Source organism: Embiotoca jacksoni, unplaced genomic scaffold, assembly GCF_022577435.1.
Source record: "Embiotoca jacksoni isolate LCO1_2020_lvr unplaced genomic scaffold, fEmbJac1.0.p SCAF_7, whole genome shotgun sequence".
NCBI classification, from domain to species: Eukaryota; Metazoa; Chordata; class Actinopteri; family Embiotocidae; genus Embiotoca; species Embiotoca jacksoni.
The window spans coordinates 6,796,446-6,816,235 of record NW_027185425.1 but is presented as its reverse complement, the minus strand read 5'-3'; the positions used below and the strand labels follow the sequence as shown (position 1 = coordinate 6,816,235).

The 19,790-nt window shown below is 42.9% G+C and overlaps 1 protein-coding gene across 1 annotated transcript in view; it reads right to left on the bottom strand.

Moving 5' to 3' along the window:
• The window catches only part of cdk6 (cyclin dependent kinase 6), a 36,973-nt gene that overhangs the window by 15,720 nt on the left and 1,463 nt on the right, over positions 1–19,790 (bottom strand). Inside the window, exons 3-4 of the mRNA XM_069177007.1 lie at positions 15,109–15,244; positions 9,875–10,042 (exon numbers count right to left, since the gene is read on the bottom strand). Coding sequence (XP_069033108.1) covers positions 9,875–10,042; positions 15,109–15,244 — 304 coding nt within the window. The remainder of the gene's footprint in view (positions 1–9,874; positions 10,043–15,108; positions 15,245–19,790) is intronic.

The window sequence follows — 19,790 nt, the reverse complement described above, 5'->3', positions numbered from 1 at the left end:
GCACTACCTAGATATAAACAACTCATTTAAATGAGGGAGATTGTCTGCTATTGCGACAGTGTGGCTCAAGCAAGTTCCAACCACGAAGTGTTTAAAAAAACAAAAAAAAAACCACTTTATGAAACTATACTGCTCTTCTATATTTTATTTAATGCCCAATATTTTAAAATTGTTAACAGTCGGTACCTCAAATAGCTCATTTCATCTGTCTTCTCAGAAATCCTCTCCCTTGCTTCCTTCTCTCTCTCCCTCTCTCCCTCTCCCTCTCTCCTTCTCTCCCTCTCTCCCTCTCTCTCCTGCAACTTCTTGTTTCCTTCTCTATAAAATGCCTCTTTCTCTGACAGTTTCTGTAAGCCTGTAAGTCTGTAAAACACATATGCCTGAAATGCAGTAAAGCCAACACTTAACAGTTTGGAGAGCCTGTAATAGCCATGAATGGATTTTGATCACAAAACTGCTGAAGTCTCAAAGCCTGTTAGACTAAATACCTCCAAAAGGTAAATGGCTCTGAGTCGTGGCCAAAACACACAACTTAATAACCGTTTACACAGAGATGATTATAACAACATATGGCGGTTGCACAATGAAAAAGGACATTCCCCAATTGTAATGTTCCCCTGTTTTTTGGTGTCCTTTCCCCTCCTCCTCCTCTTCTTCTTCTTCTTCTTCTTTTTCTTCTGACCACATTTGCATTCCTTCTTCCTTAGTTTCACTTTCTCACCCTTCTCGTTCTCTGTTCTGCATCACATATCCCTTCACTGCACAGAAAACAGAGATCCAGACTAATGCACACATACTACTGGACAGTCAGAGATAGAGAAAGTCAGAAAACTGTGATACACTGTTTTTCTCTTCTGTCAGCTGCTTTGCATTTTCAGTCTTGTCTTTGTGTCTATCTGGGAAACTTCTTCCCTTCTGCATGGTAACAGAAAAAACCAGAGGTCAGAAAAAGACCAAAAAAAAAAAAAAAAGAGAGGGAGTTAGACTGAGAGAGACAGAGAGTGTGTGTGAGGCTGACTCCAGATTAAAGGACAACATTCTGGGAATTCCTTTCTGCTGAGAGCATCCTCCCCCTCACCACCACCACCACCCCCCCTCCTCCCCTTCCTCCTCCTCCTCCTCCTCCTCAGCCCACACGGCTGCTCTCTCCTCCCAGCTCCCCATCAGGGAGGAAATGACTTCTCCTGCCCCAGAGGACCTCCAGACCTCCTAGACCAGACCTCCAAGCCAGGCCGCCTGCAACATCCGGACCTGCATGTACATGTACAGTGCACTGGTGTGACTATAGGCTGCATGCATATGTGAGAGTGGGGGCGTTTGGTTTGTGTTATGTGGGAATGCTCACACATGACATGGAGACCACCTGCTTTTCCCGGTGCCAACAGCGTTTTGTGTGTATCTGCAAATGTGTGCAAGTTATCTGCAGCATGCATTTGATGTTTAAAGGATAAGTCAGCTCTTTGCAACCTGGGCAATATTCTGATTTAACTATGCATTCACCAAATTGCTTCTATCTGGGAATGTGGCAGGTTTTTGTTTCCTGCCCCCACTGTATTAAAACATGGTCAGATCTTCACCTAAGTTTCTACTATGAACAAACACAAAACTTTGGGACAGAACAGCTCATCATCACTGAGCAGAGGTTTATTGAGGTATCTTCCAGGATAATGTCAAGAGTGGCTGTCTGCCAGCTGAAGCTCAGCATAACTGGGTGATGCAGCATAACAATGACCCTAAACAGAAGTAAATTTAGTACAAAATGCAGAAAAGGTGAAAGAAGATCCACCTTTTGGAGACTTCCAGATGTTAACCCAAAAGAGATGCAGTGGAATGACCTCAAGACAGCCTGAAAATGCAGCTGAGCTAAGGCAGGTTTAAGAAAACATTGTTGTGCATGTTGTGTTGTGCCTTTATGCCATGCTCAGCTTGCCTGTTGGCGATGTCACTGTCGGCCCAGATTTTTTGCTGTGCACAAAAGGTATCATCACAGATAAGAATTTACAGCTAAACTAAAAACCAAAAAATAAGACCTACATTGTAATAAACGAGAATTATCCTTTCGGTTATGGGCAACTGGTGGAGCTGTTAGAAATCACATTCCTCATACCTCATCCTATTCTCCTCAACTCCTGTCACAGTTTCCTGTCACTCTGTGATCTTCTGAGGGGGGCCTTCAGAGGGACCTGATGTCATGAGGATGACTAAAGACAGGGCTTAAGGCAGCAGCAATGGGGTGCCTGGCCGGGGGCCTGTGTTTACATTCCCTCTCACTGAGGAAGCCCAGGATGAAAGAGGACCACTGCATACAAACACATACGTTTTTGTGCAAGCTGGCACACAGGCGCTTTAAATGCACCAGAGGCAAAATAACTGTCGTAATTGAAAAGAGCATGATTGGAAGCTTTAACTTTGAGCAATCGCTGAATGAATTCTGGCAGGTAAAGGGCTCGATGGATGGTGTCTTGAGCTTGAAGTTGATTACATTCTTCAGAGCAATTCGCCACAAATTAAAGTCTTCCTAAGTGAATCTCAGAGGAAAACGGATGAAGGCTTCACAGCATATAGGCAGGCCACATATGGGTGAAGCAGAGCGGATGTCATAATAATAATAATAAAACTATGCACTCAAGAGTACAGTAGAGCTGTGGCTGTGATGTTGTGTCTCCAGAGAGGCCCCATGCTCCAGCAGTCAGCCATGTTGTAAACACCATTATTTCACTCCTCCCTCACTTTCCCTCTTTCTTTCTCTTGTTCTGCAAAAAGGACAATTTACAGTCCCAACAATGCTGCAGCCCCGGGCCAAGAAAGGAAATAAGGCAGTGAAGATTTAGGAGAGAGAGATGAGGGAGGAAGAGGTAGACTGAGACAGAGGGTGTGGGGAGGAAAAGACTACAGGGCTAGAAAGAAAAAGTGCCAGAGCAGCACACAAACTGTATACAGTAAAACAGAAAAAAAAAAAAAAGGGGGGCACTGCAACTGTTGCCAAAGTATGCACAGTGTACAGGAATGCAGCACGGGGCCCTCGGCAAATGAAACAAAGACAGCACAGTCAGTGGCTCTCTCTCCCCAGTGCTACCACATCCGCACATCATTAGCTGGAAAATTCCTGATATATGCTGTAATTTTTTTTCTCCTTTTTTTTTTTTTTTTCCTCCTCCTGTTCCTCTCGCCGTTGCTGGTACAGACTCGGCTTTAATATCCAGGTGACCATGCATGCGCATGTAACACGCGCACACACACACCAATCAGTACCCCTTTTCTCCACCAGGAGCAGTGCCAAGACATCACCAACAATTAATGCAGTGGAGTGATCATAAAGTGTGTGTGTGTGTGTGTGTGTTGTGTGTGTGTGTGTGTGTGTGTGTGTGTGTGTGTGAGAACTGTGTACGTGTTTGCTTATGTCAAACCGGGGCCAGCCCCTTTGCTCCAGCCGGCTGCAGTCAAAGCATAGAGGATGACTTTTCCTTTTTTTCCCATGTGGAGCCGTTTGAGGAGATATCTAAACATTCCCAGAGTGAGCTGCACGTGCTCTCCTGCGTGCAGTGCAAGGGTTTTCCCCCCCTCCCTCTCCCGCTGCCTGCCTTTCTTTCTGTCTGCTCAGAGTAAAAACACATTGTCTGGCAAATGAACAAATTTACAGACATGACCGTCCAGTTCATCCCTGGTCATCCCCAGAGTAACATCAGCTTCATCGGTCTCCGCTGACGTGCAAGTACACTGCGTGTTTTGAAGAGAGGATCAATTCCTTTAGCTTCTGACGGGGGGGGGGGGGGGGGGGGCAAAATACATTTTCAGCAAGCATGGGGTTTACTAATTTAAAGACATCTTATTTGCATGATCATCACTATCTGGTAAGATTATCATAGCGTGCAACAAGTTAGAAAACATCAATCCACACGTTCCCCTTATGCAAACCAAACCAACTGATTTCAACTGATAGTTGAGGGTGCAAAAACATTTTCATAGTGAAAATGCCAATCCAGACTGAAAAAAGTCAGACTTGAAAGTCTTGTATTGTAAAAGTCCGTCTGCAGTTTAAGCGCGGGCAGGAAATCTGGTTTCAATTTGTTTAATGTCGTCTGAGATATGGGTGTCTTATTCTCGTAAGAGCAGTGGGAGGGCTAAGAGCAGACGGAACCGGGGAGGGGAGGGGGGGTTGGGAAAATACCTTTGATCAGGTAACAATTTCACTCCTCTGCATGTCACCAACAACAGAGTTTACAGGAAGCCATTACAGCAACTGTAATAATAATAATAACAGTGATAATAAATTAATAAATCTAAACATGTGAAAACACGCTGATTGATCCAAGGATCTGGCTTGAAGTTCCCTTTGGCTATTACTCAACATCAGACTTAAGACAAGCTCATAGGCAAGACAAAAACATTTGCACCACCAATAAGCTTATCTTGTCATCTCCTGTAAATGATGGCATCCCTGGGTGGATTTCCACTTCAAACTAGAAAAACATGAGCGTTGATATAAAAGTCCGGTGATAGTCCCCTTGAGTTTTCCCAAATCCAATTTTGACAGGCAACGAGATGCGCATGACATGCATGAGAGTGTAAACTAATTGTTTTCATGGGATCATCCAGTCACCGTTGTATTACATTGGATGCCAATGTGTTGATGGCGACATAGTCGGGTTACTGGAGGTTATCTTTTAAAAACAACACCTCACCTGACCTCTAATCTTCTGTCACTTCTGGATCAGGGACTTTATTCACAAACTCAAAACGGAGCTGGACTCCTTCTCAAGACCTTTTTACAGCTTTAACTGAGGACCTGAGAAGAACTGCTAATTGAAAGGGTGGAGTTGCTGTGGATGACATCTTGTTTCATGGAATAGGTACACTGTCTGTGGCGGTGGTTCCCAACTTGTCAAGCCTCAGGACACGTTTGTCTTTGGTAATTACGTCGTGACCCAAATCTTATTTATTTCACAAAAACAATTGTGCTATAATATGCGATGCCTTCGTGTACATGTAATAAACAAACAAAAGTGGGCTAAAAAAAAATAAAATTAAAAAGGCTCACTTACGTTGAATTAAATCAAACTAATTATTTCTTGAATTGAATCAAACCACATTTTTGTTGAATAAAATGACCACACAGCCTTTGTAGAATGAAATAAAGGCAGACTTATCAAACACTAATCATGTTTATAAATGTTTGAATGATGCCATTAGTTTTGGCTGTTACCTTCATGACAACGGTGGCAGCAAACACAAGCACACTGTGTCATGGGAAACATTTGTCCTTCAAAGAAAAAGTACCGCAGGAGAAATTCTGTAGACTTAACAATAAAAGTTTGAGCTTTTTTCCTTCAACTTTTGCGACCCACTCAAAATGGCCATGTTGCCCACTTTTGGGGCGTGACCCACCAGTTGAGAACCAGTTGTTGATTAATTGATGAATATTTAATAAATAAAATAAAATATGGTTTAGATATGAAGATTACATTTTGGTTGGATGAGTAAATCTGAGAGACGGAGATATCCTAAATTCCTCAAGCTGCATATTGGTGCTTGTGGGGGGGGGGGGGGCTGCAAGTCATGCAGACATATGCGTTAGATAAGTTGGTTTGTGTCTGGCTGTCTCTTTGATCAAATGTGCCAAAATCCTACACCAGTCTTTGAATGTAAGAATGTTTTAACATGAAGGAATTTCTGTAACACTTCAGACTCTTGCTAGTATTTTGTACCAAAAATGCTGAAACACACTGGGATATCAGTGGGACGAACGGAGGGGGGGGGAAGAGAGAAGATGCCTGAGCACTCCTTCCTGGTATGTCAGACTAACCCATCAGCTTTTTCCATCTGCCTGTCACTCAAGGTAGTACAATGAGCCTGTAGCCAGACTGGGGTCATTAAAAAACCATCAACAAAGCAACGGTCCCACAGGGACTGCCAGGGGCAGCCTAATCTGGACCCCCATACCAGCCTAATGGGTGGTCTCTCTCTCTCTCTCTCTCTCTCTCTCTCTCTCTCTCTCTCTCTCTCTCTCTCTCTCTCGCGGTGAAACATGTGAGACATGATCAATGGGTTATGTCAATGGGGCCATCAGTCACAGTCATGCCTGCACATTTTCGTACATACATTGACCACAGGTTTTGTCAATGACATATCACCAACGCAGCATGTTGCTAGGTGAGAGAGCAAATTCATCACAAAAAGAGAAGTTCAAGCAATGCTGGTAATCATCTGCAGAAAGTACAGGAGTGCTACTTTCAGTTAGTGACACCAGAAAAAAAAAAAAGGAGCAAGGGACTCTTCATGCCAATGCTCACTTCAGCCATCTTGTCATTCTAGAAGTGCTAAATGAATCACTTTGAAAGTGAGAAAGTCGACATGTTCACTTAAGCAACAGCAGTTCTCCAAAGCCCATCTGTCTGCCAGTAACGGTGGCATTAGGTGACTAAATAAGTAACTGCTGCTCTGTTGGGCAAAGGGGAAGATCCTCTTAACCCATGTGTGTATTTGTGTGTATGTGTGCTGTATACAGTGTAGATTCCGCGCTTTTATTAGCAAGAGGAAACAATGAATGGATGAATGGCGGTTGTGTGCGCGTGTTGGACTGATAGGGGGATTCCAGACACAGGAACATTCATCTGGAACCGAAAATCCCATGCTCAAGTTGCAGTGCTCCGCTCTGGCGGACACACACACACACACACACACACACACACACACACACACACACACACACACACACACACACACACATTTTTGTGTGGCCCAATCTGTATAACCGAGGAAGGAAATGAGTATGAGTGAGTGAGTGAGTGAGTGAGTGTGTGTGTGCGCGCGCGTGTGTGTGTGTGCGTGTGTGTGTGTGCGCGTGTGTGTGTGTGTGTGTGTGTGCGCGTGTGTGTGCGTGTGTGTAGGGACTCGATATCTGTCACTTACGTCTAAAGGTGGATTCCCGGGTAATTATTCTGTTCTTGACAAAAATGTCCCCCGTGTAATCATAAAAGAAGTATAAGATCTACTCGCAGACAAACCCGCCAGTGAAACCACACATACACTTTGTGTAACACGATGTAAATTCTACAGTTAGATAAGTCTTCCTCCACAAGTTAGCTGTGAATTATTATCAATGGATGATACGTTATTGAACTTAACAAGGGAAATACTTATATTAATCCTAAAAAATACCCCTGATAATAATACTTAACTGTATTATTACAGTTAAAAGGCCTGGACTACATCACACATTAGTCAAACAGAAAATAGGCTTGAAAGAAAAAAAAACATTTTGAAACTCCCCCTCAGTCAGTCCTGACATTTAAAGCATAGACTTTTATCAGTACTTTCCTAGAACTGCTGTATTAATATCCTTAATAGTTAACAGTTAACTTTGCTGTGCTAACTTTCTCAATGATCCCGTCCTTACGTTTCAAAAAACGTCATCAAAAAGTGATGTAAATTGAAGTAATTTCTTTTGAATTCAGCACTTCTGTTCTGTCGCTGTTTTTTGTTTTATAAACTTAACATCTCTTTTTAAGTATTCCTGAGATCTACAGTAGTGGGTTTTATTTCCCAAAAATGACCATAGGAAGTACTGAAAAAGGTATAATGTATGTAAAATGAAGAGAATAAATATATATTTTAAAAAGGGACTACTTTTCCTGGTCTGTCCCGAGAAACAAATTTGTTAAAAGCTGAAGCTAATGCAATAAAAGGTTGAAAACTTAAGAAAAACCCAAAACGCTGGGCTGAAGCTATATGGCCTCTTTTCTTCTCCATCATCTTGTTATAGGTGTAATCAAGAAATTTCCTACACAAATGACTTGGCTTCTCCTTGGGTGTAGTGCGATTTCACTGCTGCTGGGTTTTTATTATAAAGCCAGAGCCCAAACCTATCCAGGGTTTCATCAGCAAATGTGCACTGGGGTTATTTGGACACATTCACCTGCCAATTTCTTTTATACACGTATGTGTTTATCTTCATTTCAAACCTGCTTCCTCAGGAGTTGGATCGACCGCTCAGCTTGCTTGGCATACATGACAAGTTTTGGAAATCTGGGAGATTTTCCACATCGTAAACTTCATTAAAATCAAAAATAAGGGCCTTCATTGTCTTATAGGTCCTTAGGAGAGTCTGTCAGATGTTTGCACATGAGCTTTACTTCACATGCAGGGAGAAGGACCTGCTTGTGTCCACTACCCGAGCTGCCCTCTTGTGAGGTGACACAGATGTGTCTATTCTGATGCCGATAGCGGAATAAGAGTTTGCATTCTTTCCCCTGAGGATGTTTATATTTACTTTCGATGGGCAGATGCTGCACCACTGGATGAATCAGATTGCGTTCCAATAAGCTTTTCCAACTTGATATAATATGGCCCTCAACCCCATACTTCATGTCCTCCATTCATTCTGGAGCCTCAACAGTGGACTGTGAGAGTAACATTAAAAAGCAGGAGTGCCTGAATCTGCATGAATGTGAGGCAGATCAGAAAACCTACAAATAAAGGCTTATAAATTTTTTTTTTTTTTTAAACTCTACTGTCGCTGCCTACCTTGATCTTAAAAGTCTCATCTCTCCTTATGTCAAGCTCTCCCAAAGACTCCTTTCAGTGTCTCTCTCCATATTATCTGGTCATCAGAGCCCAGAGCTCCACAGTTGGACATCAAAGTGCCGACAGTGGGAAGGGAGGGGTGTCTGTCTCTCCTTGTCTGTTCCATCCCTGTCTGCGACAGCCACTGAGGGATTCCTGAGACAGGCTACAGGGCCTTTGGTTCTCACTTTACACAGAGAAATCCTATCATTTGGTGCAGTTGTGCCGAGCTACCCACTGATGCCCTGTAAGTGCCCGCTCCAACACATTAGACGCTTTTCATCTAACTCTCTGGAGATGGCAGGGAAGTTCAAGGCGGGCGGTGTGTGTGTGTGTGTGTGTGTGTGTGTCTATCAAAAAGCTGAGTTATATAGGTCAGTTATATAGTTTACTTGCGTAAAAACAAGAGGGAATGATGTATCATCTGCTGATAGTGGTTCTTAGCCTGGTTTGCGTTCACCATCGCTGACAGCTTCAGTTTTCTTTGCTGTGAATACAGTCTGGGAACTCGGCTCGTATCACTGATTTGCTCAGCCACTCTGAGGAATGGACCAATCAACCACATTTGTAGTGCCCCCCCCCCCCCTACAGTGATTGGACGGCTGGTGACAGTGATGAGCACAGCGGAAATGTCTTTCAACTCTTGGTGACGAGAAAAAAAAAAAAAAAAAAAACACAGAACGTTCCGTGCTCAGCACCGAACTAGTATTTAGCACCTCGTCAAGCTGCTGGCGTTCATTAAAACAATTTTAAAAAAATATGCTGCACTCAGGGAAAAGACACTTTGGTGGACACTGGGTAGTTGCCGCGGTGGCAAGAGTGTCGGCCGGTTTTGGCGCATGCTGATTGGTTAAAATTAACCTGAGGTCTATGACCAGTAGGATGGAACGACTGCAAACGATTCCCTGTGGAGATTGGCCTGACCCAATTTCACTGTGTGAATATGGGTCTGGTTCCCACCAGGCTAAGAGTTTCCAGCTTGTATTAAAAAAAAGCAGTGGACTCAAGATCTACGTAAGCAGAACAAAATGAAATACTTCTTGGGTCTGGATTGTTTGGAGATTTCGAACATCACATTTAAAAAAACAGACAAAGATGCAGAAGAAGCAGCTTTAAATCCCTAAAGGACATAGGTGCAGCATAGGTTGGTTGGCATCAGGGCCAAAATTTAACATGACGCAATTAGTGACACCACAGGCTCACAGCGTTGGGGAGTTATTTGTTTTGATTCACTCTAATGTAAGAAACTATTAGGAGAGACCGAGTGTGTTCAGATACATCATACACCATCATACATACAACATAAACTCACCACAGAGGTGAGAGCCATCTGGAAGCTGTAGATGCGGGCGAGACCAAAGTCGGCCAGCTTTATCTGTCCGCCGCTGGTGACCAGGATGTTTTGGGGCTTCAGGTCACGGTGAACCACGCGGTGTGAGTGCAGGAAGTCCAACCCCTGGAGCAGCTGGTACATCATATCCTGTAGGATAACAAAACAGAAGGAGCGTAAAATTAACAAGGCGAAGCTGAAAAGAGGGCGATCAAATTTTTTGAATATTGCAGTCGGTGTTTAAGGTCATGTATAAACGACACTGATGAATGTGAGCAAACACTTCAGACCAATTGAATTCAATTTTATTTATATAACGCCAAATCACAACACAGGTTAGTTCATGGCACGTAACACATCAACAGACCAGATGGTTGAAGATCAATTACATTTTTCATATGCAGTTCTGAATCAATATGGCCTGATGATTTTGCCTCCCTAAATAGTTCAGCCGTAACTGTCATTTCAAAATGTCAAAGACTGATGCCTTCATAGCACCTCGACAACAATTCAAATTTATTCCTTTGTCAAACCAGGCGACAAAAGGACTGAGTGACGAGACCCTGCAGTGAGAAGTTCAGTATAAAAGCTGAGACACTGTGGTAAGGAGGGAGTTAACTAGAGGCCTGTCTTTTCTTGTCGACTGCGGCAGATGTTTGATAACTGACACACACACACACACACACACACACACACACACACACACACACACACACACAATAGAGGCAGAAAGAGGCCTCCGCTTTGTACAAGCACAGATCTCTGTTACTCAGCAGCTGTCCTGCTTAAGTTAATTGGTACCCGCTCTTTTTTTTATGCCCAAAAGCTGACCTCAGAAATGGCCAGAGGCGCTGTATCCATGACAGACCAGCAAAAGTAAACTGGTGCGAGCAGGAACAAACTATGTCAAAACCAGCTTAGACTTGTTCTTTTCAAACCGCAATACTCTCAAACAGGTCCCACACCTGTAAACAAATAACAAGTCGTTACAGAGGACCAGGTAGGTCTGGCAGTTATAGTTTGGACTGTTTCATTTAGTAAAGTCTGGGGAGAGTAAGTTCAGGTTAAGACTTGACAACAGATCAAATGAATAAATCTTTGGGGCTCAATTTACGAGTCTTTTTGTGCGTTTGGTAGAAAAACAAATGCTGTAAAGGACACAATGCGGAGATAGGAAGAGAAAAGAGAAACATTTGCAAAGGGAAATGCCACGATGCTCTCCTTCTATAAGACACATACTCCCACCTACACCCTCACTCCCCCCCTACACCCTCCAAAATAAAAAAACAACAACCCCAAAACCCTCCGCCAAGACCTCACAAGTGACATGGACCTGAGCCCGCCGCGCTATTCACTGGCCGACCAGCTGGTGAGTGAATCAAAGGGGTCTGCACACTCAAGCAGAAAACATTAGCAAATGGCGTGGGGCTGGCTGCTGCGCTGCCCATAGAGGAGGAGACAGGGCACCCCACACAATACTGTGGAGATGGGGAGTGATGTGTGCGTGTGTGTGCGTGTGTGTGTGTGTGTGTGTGTGTGTGTGTGTGTGTGTGTACACAAACAAACCGAATGGGATCGGTGTAAATGTGATATGAGTGAATCTAAATGTATCCGTGTGTGTGCACAGCTCAGCGTGTGTGTGTGTGTGTGTGTGTGTGTGTGCCCTCTGACCAAGGACAGGCAGGATGCATAAACAGACCTTCCTTTCTACATCTCCATCCAGCCATGACCTACGGAGCAGGGCAGCAGACAGACGGGGCCATAGGACAGAGGCAGGCAGTTGGTTATTTTGTGTGTGTGGAGGGGGGCTGACACAATAGCATGCCCCCCCCCCTCTCACACACACACACACACACACACACACACACACACACACACACACACACACACACACATCAGTTCCTCTGCTTTAAATAGCCATTGCACCATGCTTCCTTTCAGCAGCATTTCCTAGTAAACACTAATTATCTCAGAAGTGTGACTCTTGGACAAATAGACAAACAATCTTGGCCTCCTCGGCGCGAGTGACATCTTCTCTACAGCATCAGAACGATCACAGCTGAGAGATGAAAAATATTTCAACTGTGTTTGACAAAATAACTTGACGCTTAGCCAATAGGGAAATGTCAAGTTCACGTAGGAAAATATGATGATTAATAGCCCTACAATGTTTAAGGACACTTGCAGCACCGGGGGCAAAAGTGATCCACCTCGCTCAGAGTTGATTCCAGCGGTAAGATGTTGCTCAACCCACAGCTTTCTTTCACCTGCAGCACTTCAACCAAAGGCACCACAACCAACTCGGCCAGGGGGAGGCAAAATCACACAAAAAGGCAACAGATCTGACCCTGAAAAAACAGGAGGATCAGGAAAAAAGTAGTCAGCCCCACTGCAAAACGCAGTCAAAACATGGCTTTCTGAGTGCGCCTTCTTTTCTAATGCTAATGTACCAGAGGCAGCCATATTGTTTATTGTAGCTCGGCACAATATGGGACATCTGCCGGTTAGCGTTAGTGTAATTCCCTCCCCATGCTTCATTAACCTCCCCCTTTACAGGCCCACAGAATGGAGCTGTGGAAGCTTGGATGATGGTGGCAGAGGAGGGTGGGTGAGACCCAAGCGCTGGCCCGGCTGAGGAGCACTGGGGCTGGGGCAACCCGGCTGCTTGATGTCCTTCCAGCTCATTTGATTCCTGGAGGAGGGCCTCTTTCATCAATGACCATGTGGTGGGTCTTGAGTCTGAGTGGGTGGTGGAGGGTGGGGGGCTGAAGTGGACAGGCTGGGCCAGGGTGGGGTGTCTGGTGCTGGGGATAGATTGGTGTTCAGGAAAAGTATGCCGGTTCCTTTCGGTTTATGGGTGAATGTTTTTTTTTTCCTAGTTGAAGGTGAAAACGTTCACATAGTAAAGGTTGATTAGCATTTAATGAGATGGTCACAGATGTTGGACTTCTGGACTAGCCGACGGCAAATAAAGTTGCGTGGGGGGAGGGGCCACTTTCGGGTTACTGTGCAGCGCTCACTGTCCTAGAAATAACAGGGCATGGTGCCTATGTTGCGTTGTCACTGCTGCTTGTCCTTTTGTCCCCTCGAGGCTCCAGCTGTGAGGATGTTGGGAGAAAGCAAAGGCAGGAGGGTCCCTTTATGGGTCACTATGCTTCAAATGCAGAGCTGTCGGATTGTCGAACTGCTTCCGAAGCCTCCGCGCATTTTTTTTTTTTTTTTTTTTTTTTTTTAACAAAGTTGGGAGTTGTGGCAGAGTGTACATCAGACAATTTACAAAACTGATGATTCCACAAAGAAGCCCACTTCACCCAGTGAGAGGACAAGTGTGTTGTGTTAAGAAAGTAGACACGTTTTTGAACGTCTATCATTTCTTTCTTTTACTTAGCAGTTGAGACTACTTCTCTTTTTATATTCAGTACAAATCGAGCACAACAACACAGATGCCAGCGAGGGGAGACGTCTGGAAGTGTCCAGATTTCTTTACCCACTCAAAAGTGGACATTCAGAACAACTGTAGACGCCTTTGTCTTCAGACATGGTTGTAGAAGATGTGATGTATCATATCGGCTCAACTATACTGTATAAAAAAATAAAAAAAAAATTCATAGAAATTACACATGAAGACGGGGGAGAGGGGAATCTTACATATGATGGCTAGAATACATGAAAGCATTATGGTTTGTTTGTAATCTTTCTTGGCTCGTAGATGTTTTCAAATCTGCAAATGGCTATAGAAGAACAAAAAAAAAGACTTCAATATTGGAGATTTTCTTCTCCTTCGATTAAAAGACATCTCATGGAAACTTCCCCAACAGCTCAAATGTAAAGTGTATGTTCAAAAAAAGTTGACACTGACGTGATGGAAAAAGGTGCAATAGCTTGTTTTAAGCACACTCAGTTAGGTTTGCAACTAATGAGTACTTTCTTTGATTAATCCTTCAATTATTATTACTCTACTGGGTAACCCTTAACCGATATCTGGAACCACGTTTCAGCCATTTATCGAGAAAAATACCAAATAAGGAATCATCATAACTGTCATTTAATTTGAAGCCAATCTACGTTTCAAAGTCATACCTTACAAACAAGGAAATTAATAAAACGGGTACATTATTCAATCGGCACCATCACATGGACACAACCATGGAAACTACAGTACCGCTCACTGTGTCCACTTCAGCAAGAGCCCTGGGAAAGCCTCAGGTGCGATCTACCCGACTCATCTATGCTTGCACAGCATCCCACCAACACTACAGCTCGACACAAAACTTTCACACGTAAACCCAGCCCTGGGGGGGGGGGGGGGGGGGGGGGGGGGGGGGGGGGGGGGGGTCAGCGGTTACTCTAGCGCCATAACTTCTCTGTTTCAAATTTGACACTTCAAACTGCGAGGGCCTCTCTGTCCAAAATTAGGGATATACCTTTCCAATATTGTTCGTGGGACATCTACGGACCTTGGGGTGAAACACGATAAAGAGATTTTGTAAAAAAGGGGTTTGTGTGGGAAAGATTAACATAAAAGGAGACGGTTACAGAGGAAAGGAGATGGCAACACATCCACTTCCGACCTTTTGGCAAAAGTGTAAGTGGACACCCGGTGGATTTATTTAATGAATTAGAGAAACTGATAGTGATGGTGAGTTGTGCTGTACTTTCAATAGAAGAAGTGATACAAAGGAGGATCTACTGTGAAGTACATTTGTTAGGATTGCATTGAGAACTCCTGGTTTTTAAACACAAAGGGAAGATTTGTAAAACTCCTTCTCTGTCTTCATCTGTAATACTGCACAAAGTTGGAGGGCAAAGTGAAAATAGAGAAGGCACGGAGCCTCTAATTTGGAGCCCATCTGCCACATGTGCTGCCTTTCAAAACGCCCCGGTACCTCTGATGTTTGAGGGAACTGCTCCTCTGTCGTCTGCGTCTTTGGCCAAGAAAACTCATTCAGAACCATACAGACATGACTGTGTTTAACCAACGCCGAAGCCACAGAGGATTAGCCAACAGCTTCTTTTATAGTCCAAATACAAACTGAAAGTAATATTTTAAATTGAGATCCTACTTGTTTTGAAATGTGTCAAGGAATGTAAATTATTGTATCTCTCATTGATGTTTCAGTTGGAAAGCACACAAATGTCGCTTCTTCTGACCATGACAGATGTTTTTTTGGGGTTGGCCTCACTGAGTGCTTAGAGACAACAATGGCACTGGTTACCTTGATGGTCTCGGGTGGTACTCCGGGGTCAGGGGCCTTCTCCAGGTAGGTGGTCAGGTCCTGATCCACATGCTCAAAGACCAGAGTGAGTTTGGTTTCTCGGTCAGTCCGAGAGACTGTGCACACATCAAACAACCTAGAACAAGAGAACAAGTGGACGAGATCAATACAATTGATTTGACGGGGTCCGCTGTGCTGAGCACACTGCTGCTGGACAAAGCACGAGCGTATCTACATCTCAACATATCACAAGAAAATATTAACATTACTAAGTAACTGACTTTACTGAAACCATTCCCCCTTTCATGTATTCATTCCTTCATAATAAACATTTGATCGTTTGCTCTATAGTGAGCTGTAAATTGAGATTACTGACACTTATGCTCCATCAGTAATGGTGAAGAAATGTACTGGTTTGCAACAAAAGTGGCGTAACTCCAATGACAACAAAAGTCCCGTGCAAATATTTAAAAATACAATACAATGGAGGGTTAGTAAATACAGAGCACTTTAAAGCAATAAGTGAATGATCTCAGACACAGCAAGAGGCCTATCAAACACAGGTGTAATTAATAACATTAATAATACTAGATAAGGCTGTCTTGAAAGTCTACATGTAACGTAGTCCTCGTTAATGTTATGAGTTTCACCGGTGCGTCAACATGCCAAAAGGCTCTATAGAGCAGCAAAAGAAACAAGACACAATGGTTGTTTCTCATCTTTCTTTGAAAAGTTCTAAATTCAGTTATGGAAAGAGAAAACTCTTCCGATAAATACTTAACACCTGACAGTTTAACATACTGCTCTGTGGTTGGTCAGGAGAGCATCATCAGTTCTGGGACAGCAACTCATAAATCTTAAGCCAACAACCTGAATGTGGACCTCAGGCTGGGTATTTTCATTTGACGGGTTTGATAACAACATCTCAAATTACACTGAAAAAAAATCGACTACTTTTATGCAAAGCTTTTGGAAATGTGAGACCATCAAGCCTTAAAACACCAGCGTTTATGGTCGCGTTTCACTAGGCAACCAACTAAGGCCAAGAATCCAGATTATGTCAGCAGACCTGCCAAGGAGGGCTTTGACGAAAAGCTGAAAAAAAAAAAAAGCTATGCAGTATGTCCTCTTCAAAGCGCTGGGGACTACAAGCAGCATTCCTCAACCGGCACTATGACAACTCCTGACGCTCTATGGGAAGTCGAGTGGAGGCTGCATGTAGCTGAGCAGAGGCAGTATCTGTCATCACGACAACACAGGAGACCAAACGATGGAGACCCATGATGGATCTCCAGCAGACACACATTGTGTTGTCAGTAAGGTAGGTAGGTAGGTAGGTAGGTATATACTTTATTAATCCCCGAGGGGAAATTTTTTAAAGGGGCTACTTTTACCTAACAGGGCTAAATGTAACACATTTGTCTATTTGTAACGACAACATTACGTGGAAAGTCAATTCAATTGTGTAGGTTCCCTCTTTAAAAAAACATTAAACATATAATTTTGCCTCTAATCATATACAATTTGGCTTTACTTGAGTCAGTAAATTTTGTTGTCCCATGAACACAAACGTATGAAGTTATCAAAGCCCTTTTTTTAATCCAAAGTAAAGTAATGAGTAGAGTTCCACCAAGGAGACAGAAGAAAAAATAACCCAGTTGTAGTTCTGATGGAGGGAACCTCTGCGTTAGTGCTACCTTTCAGCCTCAAAATGCCAACACTGAAGGAGTACGAACAGATACTGATACTTAAGAGGGTCCAATTATTCACTTGATAAAATTCATGAGGTATTATATTCATTCAGTGTTACACTGACATATTAAACACCTTTCAATGCATGTGCTGTTATAACTCAAACCATCTAGTCTACATAAGCCATTTAAATAGAAGCATGGAAAGAAACAAGTAAATCTTGCTGGAAACTCCTTTATTCTGATCCAGTGAGGCATCATGTGTCCATACCAACACCCTTGTAATCAATGGACTTGGATAGGCTGGAGTCAGAGAAGTGAGAGAAGGAGGCAATTCGTTCAAGGTATTAGTCCTGTGCATGATGTCACAGAATAGAAGGCAGCCTCCTCCTGAAGCACTGGGGTTAAACGCCCCTCACAGCTCGATTGTTGGACTACAATGGAGGCTCTCAGCAGACACTGAACATATGGAATGAATAATGGGCCTCATTACAAACATCCAGGGGTTGCCTGGAGTCACACAGAAGGCCCACAATGCACTTTTCCTGGCCTGAGCGGCTTGGCTATGCTAGTTGGCTAAACTGGGGGGGGGGGGGGGGGGGGGGGGGTAGAGGAGTTTCTCCGAGGGTTCAAAGAGCTGACGGCTTTCACTCTTGAAATGATTTACTGCAACAAATGCTACTGTGTGTAACATACAGTATACATTCATGCTTTCACAGCAGTGCACAAGGTGAATTCAACCACTAAATAAAACTGAACTTTAATGCCCACTAACGCATCTGTCTTCCAGTGAGGACAAACCCCACTGTGATCCCATTAAGAGCAAAAAACAACAACATTATCCTCCATTATTCATTGATACATTGGGGAATTATTGTTAGAGGCACAAGGGCACTAGCCATGCCTCTCAAACATCCATTTGAAACTTCCCCTTCAGTCCCAAAGCACTCAATATTCCACAATAAAACAAGCACAAGGTCAGACCTTGGCTATGACGCAGTATCTGACTACTGTCCCCTCCGAGTACAATTCATTACAAAACTGAAAGAAAATGGCAGCTGCGTGCGGTGCAGACAGTAGAGGAACTGAATTTTTTTTTTTTTTTTTTTTTTTTTAATATATATATGTTCAGAGATATGGGAGAGTTTAAGTGTACTTGACGGCACAGATCAGTGTTCATGAGCACATAACAGCTTGACATACTTCAAATGCATCAAAACAAAACAAGATCCACAAAGTCTTTTAAATACAATTTTAAAAAGGTGATTATTTCTTTAATGATCACAGCTATTTTTTTTAGTATTTGAGCATGGTGATTCATTACTGATTTTGAAACCTGATTCTTATCTAAACTCGCAAAAACTTTTTGATATTTACTGGTTGCAACCTTTTAAATGTGAATGTGTTGTTTCCTGTCAGTCCTGTATCAAAGTAAACTGAAAATAAGCTGTTATGCAGCTGCTAGTCACATGAAACAGGCAAATTGATTACTTAAAAAATTGTAAGCCTCTGCTTCCCAGCTTTTTTAGGTTATGTGATGACACCTGAGCAAGTATTTTGCTGAAGAAGGTCTGCAAATATCTTGTAAGTACATTTGTAAAATTTCAAGTCACTCTCCACTTAAATGTGTGTTTAGGTCAATACGACTTCTTTTAGATATTTGATGATCCCTGTGAAGAAGATTACTTATTAAAAGGCCATTTTCAAATTCATCTGCTGAAAGTAGAACATTTCTCTGTGTTCACCTAAAAGTCTGAGTTTAAGGTTTTGTACAAGCGAGCAGTATTTAAAAGTAGCTTAGAAGACAATGCTGGTCCAATAAGGAACGTACGTGAGTGGCACCTTCAAACTTCCATTGACAACTGACTTTTGATGGAGTGGGCAACATCTTGTATGCAGAAGTTTTGAAATCAATAAATAAATTAGGGACGAGGCATACATTTCATTTTAAGCATTTCTAACCAGGTAACAGAACTTTGTGTAGAAAAATCATAGGTGACAAATGCATCATTCAAGGCTGAATACTTCTAAGCCTCTTCAAACGTGGTTGCAGGGGACCTTTAATCAGAGACATTTATTGAATACCAGATGCATAATAATGTAGTTTAAACTACTGCATGCTAACAAAGACCTTGCAGAAAAGTCAAGGCCAAATGTTGAATGGAAACATCACAGGTTTGCTGTAAGCTCATGTGTGTTCATCAACGCTTATGTCAAAGTGCTTGTGACCAAATCAGTGCTGACTACCCTAAAAAATAAAAGCATATAAAGTCTTCTTTGTCCAAAAGATAGAGCCATGAGAAAAATGCACGAGGTGATCGGATTGGAGCAGACCAATGATGATGAATAGGGTTGCACCCAATGATTATTATGAGTATTAATTAATCTGCTGATTATTTTTTTGAGCAACAGTTTAGTTGTTTGGTCTAAAACGGCAGCAAATTGTGAAAACATCAACAAGTGTTTCCTAAGGTCCAGTGTGCGGCCTTAAATGTCTTGCTCTGTCCCGACCAACAGTCCGCAGCCAAAAGATATTCAGTTCATTATCATAGACGATAAAAGGAACACTTATTCCAACATGTCTTCATAAAAAAAAAGAAAAAAAAAAAAGACTCAAATCAATCATCAAAATAGTTGGCCTGTCAATTAACTAACTGATTAGTCAACTAATTGTTGCAGATCTACTGATGAGTGGAGGCGGGGTCAAACCAAAACAGGAAGCGAACCATGTGGATGACATTAAAAATGGAGGAAGAAATGGTCCGACAGGTGTGTGCCTGCTGCCCGCTGATAGTGACAGCAAACAGTGTGTTGTTGCGCAACTACACATTTCAAAGTCAGCAAAAAAACTGTAAAAGACCAGGACTTCTGCTGCAAAACACAGCAGACGAGCAGGAGTGCAATCCTGCCCTAAAGGTCATAGAACCAGAGACCGTCAAGAAGGAAGTACAGTGTCTGGTGCCATGTGTACAGTTCCTCTCTCCGTCTGTC